This window comes from Fukomys damarensis, unplaced genomic scaffold, assembly GCF_012274545.1.
Source record: "Fukomys damarensis isolate Sample0158 unplaced genomic scaffold, DMR_v1.0_HiC HiC_scaffold_20, whole genome shotgun sequence".
Taxonomy (NCBI): Eukaryota; Metazoa; Chordata; class Mammalia; order Rodentia; family Bathyergidae; genus Fukomys; species Fukomys damarensis.
The window spans coordinates 4,420,118-4,426,779 of record NW_022900932.1 but is presented as its reverse complement, the minus strand read 5'-3'; the positions used below and the strand labels follow the sequence as shown (position 1 = coordinate 4,426,779).

General features: G+C 61.9%; 1 protein-coding gene across 1 annotated transcript in view; it reads left to right on the top strand.

Moving 5' to 3' along the window:
- Cpne5 (copine 5) overlaps positions 1-6,662 on the top strand; it is a 49,012-nt gene that overhangs the window by 24,545 nt on the left and 17,805 nt on the right. The window contains exons 9-10 of the mRNA XM_033766417.1: positions 3,218-3,321; positions 6,256-6,360. Coding sequence (XP_033622308.1) covers positions 3,218-3,321; positions 6,256-6,360 — 209 coding nt within the window. The remainder of the gene's footprint in view (positions 1-3,217; positions 3,322-6,255; positions 6,361-6,662) is intronic.

Sequence of the window (6,662 nt, the reverse complement as noted above, 5' to 3'; positions counted from 1 at the left end):
CCTGGAGGGGGAGAGGAGAAGGGAGGGAAGCGGGGGAGGGGACTGCCACCATCTCCTAGGAAGCTCGATTAACATGCGGAAAGATGCACAGAGAAGCAATCCTGATGTCTTAGAAGAATTTAATATTTTAAAAAGATAGGGTGAAAGGCAGAAATTGCAGGAAATTACACATCGCGGGAGCCGCTTTGTCTTCCCCCGCTGCTTCCCTCAGAGCCGTGGGTTTGCGGTGCATCTCATGACCACCCGAGCCCCTCACAGGCCTGACTGGTTCCCGGGCACCCGGCTGGCCGCTGGCTGGGCTCTCGGTCCCCTGGGTCCCTCTTCCCCCGCCTCCGCTCAGGATCACTCTTTCTTTGTTTTTATAAATTGAATCTTTCCTGGTACGTTTTAGATACACAGAACAGTGCGTTCACCCTTGGCATCTTGTGCCTTTACACGACGGGTCTTGGTCTAAGGCTCACTCTTGCAGCGAGGGTCTGAGCCATTCGTTGGGGGACTGCGCCTGATGGGAGCCAGGGGCGCCCGCTCCTGTGGCTGCTGCTGTGATTCAGGCCCCCAGAAGCACAGCCACGGGCCGGGGTGCAGGGTAGAGCCTTGCCCAGCAAGGTGGCGATGTGGGCCTGGGTCCCGCCCAGCACCACAGACCAAATGGAACAGAGCCCTGGAGAGGGCCGGGCCCAGGGGAGGCTCCTCCGGTCCCTGTGGGTCCTGTGGGGTAGGTAGTGACCGCCCCTGGGACTAGGTTATTGTGGGGGGCGGTCAGGCCGAGCTTCCCGCCCCCAGGAAGCTTCTCTTCTCTGTCGCATACCGGGGGATTTTCTTTCCCCCAGTGATCTGAATTTCAGAGCCCATCTTTTTATTTAATTTCATTTTAATTTTAATCAGTCTGCACGGAGGCCTTGCTAACTGGATCTCACACTTCCCTGCCTTCTCCGACTGAGGGTGCAAAACATAATTAAACTCATCTCGATGATTGGGGGTGATCATGTAGCTTCCCAGGGATTCCCCTTGGAGCCAGACCGACTGGTTCCCGTCCCAGCCCCAGCCACTCCCTGGCTGTGTGGCTTCTTTGAGAAAGAGTGCAAACCTTTCTGTGCCTCGATTTTCCCTCCTTTAAAATGGGAATACTAACACTACCCACCTCATGGGGTTGTTGGAAAGATTAAGTGAATTATAAATAGAAAAATGGCTGGCACACCTCAGGTAGAGCCCTATTATACTGACTTTTGGTTTGTTTTTGTTCTGTTTTATTTTGAGACACGAGTCTCACTGGGTAGTCCAGGTTGGCTTTGAACTCACAGGGATCCTCCTGCCTCAGCCTCCTGAGTGCTGGAGGTATAGGCTTGTGTCACTGTGCCAGGCAGGCAATATTGCCATTTTCATAGAAAATAGTTGATGATTAGCAATTTCTTGCGGTTCAGCCCAGTAGCAGGTGGCACTCTGCCCTGGCAGCCCCTCTTCTCCCAGCTGTCCACATAGGCACGGTGGACCAGGACTTAGCCTCTGCCATCTCCCAAATCCTTCCCGGCAGGCTCAGGGGCTGTCAGGACCCTGAGTCTGACCCCAACCCAGAGGGCTGCTGGGTACAATACTGGGGTCCGGCTGGGCAGAGCAGGTCTCCAGGTAAGATGTCGCCTGGGCTGGTGATGCTGGCAGCCCCAGCAGCCTGCTCCCTGGGGGCTGAGCTGGGCCTGGATCCGGAGCTGATCTCCTGCTGCTCCCAGCTCCCGGCCCGCCTTGTCCCTTCCAGGGTCTCTGGGGTGCAGCTGGAAGCTGTGGTCACCACACCTGGGTTGACACTGTTGAAGGTCATTCTGGTTGAACGAGGCCCCTGCCCCTGTGCCCTGGGAAGCCCCAGGGAGGCATGGGGTGCCTGGAGCCAGGTTGTTTCTGGACGGGAGAGTGGAGGCTGCAGGGACTGCCTGGGGCTTCCCTGTGCTACTCTGGCAGTGGTGTGGCCCTAAAACCTCAGCGTCCTCCTCTGTCAAGGGGACCAGAGCGGAGGCGCCGATGTGCTGACACCAGCCCAGCCCGGGAAGCCCCAACTCCCAAGGTCACTGGTTACCTCTGGGCACTGCAGTCGGGAACACTGGTGGCGCCCACAGTGTGGACAGGAAGCAGGGCGCTGCGTCCCGGGCTCTGCACCCCACGGGGTGCTATGGGGCCGAGGGCAGGGCTGGGAGATCAAGTTTCCCCAGCCAGGATGGGGCCAGGTCCCCTCCTCCAGCCCTGCTGCAGCTCGGACAGACGACCAAGTGCGGGTCTGCTCGCCGCCCTCAGAGGTCCTGTGGGGCCGTGCTGCTGCGGGTACGGTGGGGCAGGCGCCCAGGGAGGGGCGGAGAAGCGTCCACAGTTCTGGCCAGCACCCTCCTTCTCAGCTGGCTTTACCCTCATGCCCCAGGTGTGCTGCGGCCCCTGGTTTACAAATGAGGACACCAAGCCCAGAGAGGGCGAGTGACCTGCCCCGATCACACAGCTGGTGAGGAGCGGCGCTGAGGCAGGCAGCAGGCCCAGCAGCCACACCAGCCATTGTACCGCTGCACCCCAGGCCAGGCCTGGGGATGGCAGCGGGGAGTCGACCCTGGGCTGGCGGCCCAGATATGTTCCGTGGAGGATGGGGAGGATGGGGAGGATGCGACAGCCAGGCCACAGTGTGCCCGGGGCTGCCCGCCGTCCTCACCAGGCCGGGCCACCTTCTCTTCCACTGCAGCAGCGGCCCGGCCTGGGGGGCAGCAGGTGGGCACCTGGTGAGTGTGGGACGCTGCCCCTGCTCTGAGCATAGCCTCTTGGCTGTAAACGGGGCCCAGGTCCCTGCGGTGCCCCTGGGAGCCTCTGTTGGGTGTGGTGGGGACACGTGGAGGGGACATGGGGGTGGCTCTTCGCCGGAACCACCCCAGTGTGCACAGAGGGGTGGCCGAGAAGACAGCTGGGGCCTCAGGACCAGCAGAGTGGCCTCCGGTCACATTCACCTCCCTGAGGCGCTCAGCAGAACGGTCCTGGGATCATGGTTGTCAGCGCCCTTCTCGGGGTACCTGTGAGCCAGGAGTGGTGGCACACGCCTGTGATCTTAGTACTTGGGAGGCTGAGGCAGGAGGATCCTGGAGTTCAGGGTGGAGCTGGCTTGAAGACCGCAGCGATGCCTGGATCCTTGGGCTCCCTGGGTTCTCTGCTGCTCCCCCTCCCCACCTCACGGCCCGTCCCCCTCCCTCTCCACCAGGACGTGGCCACCATGCAGTTCTGTGCCAACAAGCTGGACAAGAAGGATTTTTTCGGCAAGTCCGACCCCTTCTTGGTGTTCTATCGAAGCAACGAGGATGGAACGTGAGTGCTGTGCCGCCTGCACCACCGTCAGGCAGGGATGGGCCCTGTGGCTGCGGCCGGGGTCTGCTTCTAGCGCCCCCCAGCGTCCTGCTGGAGAACCGGGGTCAGGGGCGGGGCAGCCTCCAAGCCGCCGAAGCACGGTGGGGATTGTGGTCGGGTGGGTGCCTGGCCTGTGGGCAGTGGGCAGGAGTGAAGGGCCGTTCATGGCACTAATCAGGACAGCCCTGTCCCCACCTCCTGGTCAGGACCCCACTGCTGCCGCGCAGCTGGGCAGCCGTAACGGGAACACAGCCCTGGGGGGCGGTGTGGGGCCGCTCGCAGACTCCGCCCCACTGCTAACCCGCTGTGCGACCCCAGCACGCTGCGCCCCTTCTCTGGGCTTGTTTGTTCTCCCACCAAAGGAACTCGTGGTCTCCAAGGTTCGGGACTCGGGGAGGAGGACGTGCAGGGCCTGGGAGGTTAACTGGAGGGGCTGGGAAGCGGCCTTGGGGGGCCGGGTCCCCGAGTGGGGAGTGTGTGCTCCCGGGTTCGGAAGTGCAGAGCACGTGGGTGTGAGTGCGCGTGCGGGTGACAGTGGCAGGGAGGAGACTTCGGCTCCCAGGAGCGCTGATTCTTAAACCGGAGCTGCAAAACTGGGGGAAAATAGGTGCGATCATTTGCATGACAAAAAGATTCTTTGTCTCCCTGGAGGACTCCAGGCGGGGCTGCTTTAAATAATTCTCGTTGACTTCCCCGGGGCTTGCAGTGGGGGAGGAGGAGGGGAGGGGGAGGAGAACCACTGCTGTCCCCTCTGGGTGGCAGGAGGGCGAGGAGGGCGACCGGCAGCCACTGCTGTCCCCTCTGGGTGGCAGGAGGGCTAGGAGGGCGACCGGCAGCTGGAGGGGCCGCTGAGGGGCGGGAGGCCGAGTCCCCAGCCCCGTCTGAGGTCCAGGTCCTCCCTGGTGACAGCTCGGGAACGGCAAAGGGCAGAAGGGCTGTGGGACTTCATGTGGAGCTGTCCTGGGGAGCGGGGATACTGAATCCCAGGGGACCCTGCAGGGCCCTGCAGAAACGGATCCGAGCGGCAGGTGGAGGAGGGCCTGAGAGAGAGGATCTTAGGCCAGAAGGAAGGGGCACCACCTTGTCACAGGGGACATGGCGACGCCCCAGGGACAGGAGGAGACGGGGCACTCAGGCACTGCTGCGGAGCTGGGCAGTTCAGCCCCACGGAACCCAGTGCAGCCCTCAGGACCCGGGATGTCACCGCTGCCCCTGGGTGGCCGCTGGGCCCAGGGTGTGGGAGGTGCAGCCACAGAACCACATTTTCATTCAATATCGCCTTCATTAAATTTAAGCAGCCACTGTGGCCGCCATCGTGGACAGCACAGCGCTGACCACTCTGCGAGTGCGTTCGCTGTGTCCAGCGGGAGGTGGCTCCTCTCGGTGCTGGGCAGCGTTAGTGATCCCCGCTTCACAGTGAGAGAATGGTGCCCAGAGAGGGAAAGACGCTTGTCCGGGGATGCACAGCTGGCATGCAGCAGCCCGGGAGCAGGGTCACATCTGTCTGACAGGTGGCAGTCTTTGCACCCGCGCTGCCCCCCAACTTCTCAGCTCCCGAGGGAGGCCTGGCTCGGGAGATGGCGAGGCCGGGGCTTGGGGACAGTGGCTCAGGGGAGTTTAAAGAACACAGTTCCAGGCAAAAGAGGAAGCCAGGCTGCCCCAGGCACAGGAAGGACATGGAGGGAGGGGCCAGGCTGACGGCTGGGTGGGCAGGGTCCACGCCCCAACGCGCCTCCTGTGCCTGCCTGTGCCTGTGCCTGGCGGGGAGGCCTCGGGGGAGGATCTCCGCTCCCACAGGTGGGCGAGGAGGAGCAGGGAAGAAGAACGCTGAGCCCCGGTGACAGAATGACATCTTGACTCCAACACCGCGAGAGAAGAAGTGGCACAGGCTGCGTGGGCAGAGGCGGGCCCAGCCCTCACCCAGTGACTTTTCCCGGCTGGGCGGCACTGGGTCGTGTGCCCACCCCTGTGGCAGGGTGGCTTCCGAGACGTGGCCAGCTGGCGGCGTGGGGGTGCCGGGTGCTGGCTTTCATCCTCCAGGGTGGCACAGCCGGGAAAGAGCTAGGATCCTAGAGATCCTCGTGTCAGGGCTGTGATTTCACTGGATTGAAATGCCAGCACTCAGGAGGCTGAGGCAGGAGAACAACAGCAAGTTAGCGGACAGTGAGGGTTACATAGTGAGACCCTGTTTCAAAAAACTGAAAAAGAAAAATGCCAAGGCAGGCTATAAAACCCCTGAGAAATACATTTATTATTGGTTCCTTTATTTAGAAAAAGTCTTGAATATCTGTCAAGTGCCAGGCACTGGAGACATAACGGTGATTGAAGAAGAGAAAACTCGTTGGCCAGGGGGTCACATGGCTGTAATTCAAGCATCCAGGAAGCTGAGGCAGGAGGATGGTGAGACCTTGGCTAGAAAAAGACAAAAAAGTCTTTGTTCTTGCCGAGCTTACATTTCAGTGACAGATCATGAAAAGAATAAATAAGGAAAAAATAGAGCGTCAACATGTCAAATGGTGACGCATGAAACAGAAAAAGTATGGAAGGAAACCAGAGGTGTGGCAGGCAGGGCCGAGGGCGTGAGTCTTGGGCAGTGTCGTCGGGGAGCGCCGAGGGAGGTGGCACCTGCTGTAGCAGGGCGAGGGAGAAGCTGTCAAGGTGGGGTGAAGACAGGGACAGCGGCCAACGAACACGGCCCGGGCACCCATCTCACCTGCGACTTCAGGGCACCTAGGCCACCAGCATTCCCTGCAGTCGTCTGACCTCAGCCCGGCTGCTGCCCGCACCAGGCCTGTCCCTCGGAGCTGTGGTCTCCCATCCGTGGCGGCAGCGTTGTCACCCAGCCGTCTCCTCCATCCCACGGCTCCAGCCTGGCTCCTGTTCCCCTCCCCTCAGATTCACCATCTGCCACAAGACCGAGGTCGTGAAGAGCACCCTGAACCCCGTGTGGCAGACGTTCTCCACCCCCGTCAGAGCCCTCTGCAACGGAGACTACGACCGGTGAGCGGGCCTGGGGCCGGGCCGGCCGCGTGTCTGCAGCCCTGCCCTCCCTCTTCCTGCCGGGCGCCTCACTTCCCGCCCCACCAGTGGGCGCGTGGGGGACGCCCAGGTCCAGTCAACCTAGATGGTGTCCGAGGACCGGGCCCCGGTACCGGGAGGTGTTTTCATTGTCACCCGGGTGGCAGCGGAGGGGTGAACGCCACAGACGGCAGGCCCTGCTGGCCTCAGCTTCCGGGCTACCTCGGCCAGCCCCGCGTGCTCCAGTGAGGCCGTGGGTTGGGGGCCCTCCGGGCTTTGACTCG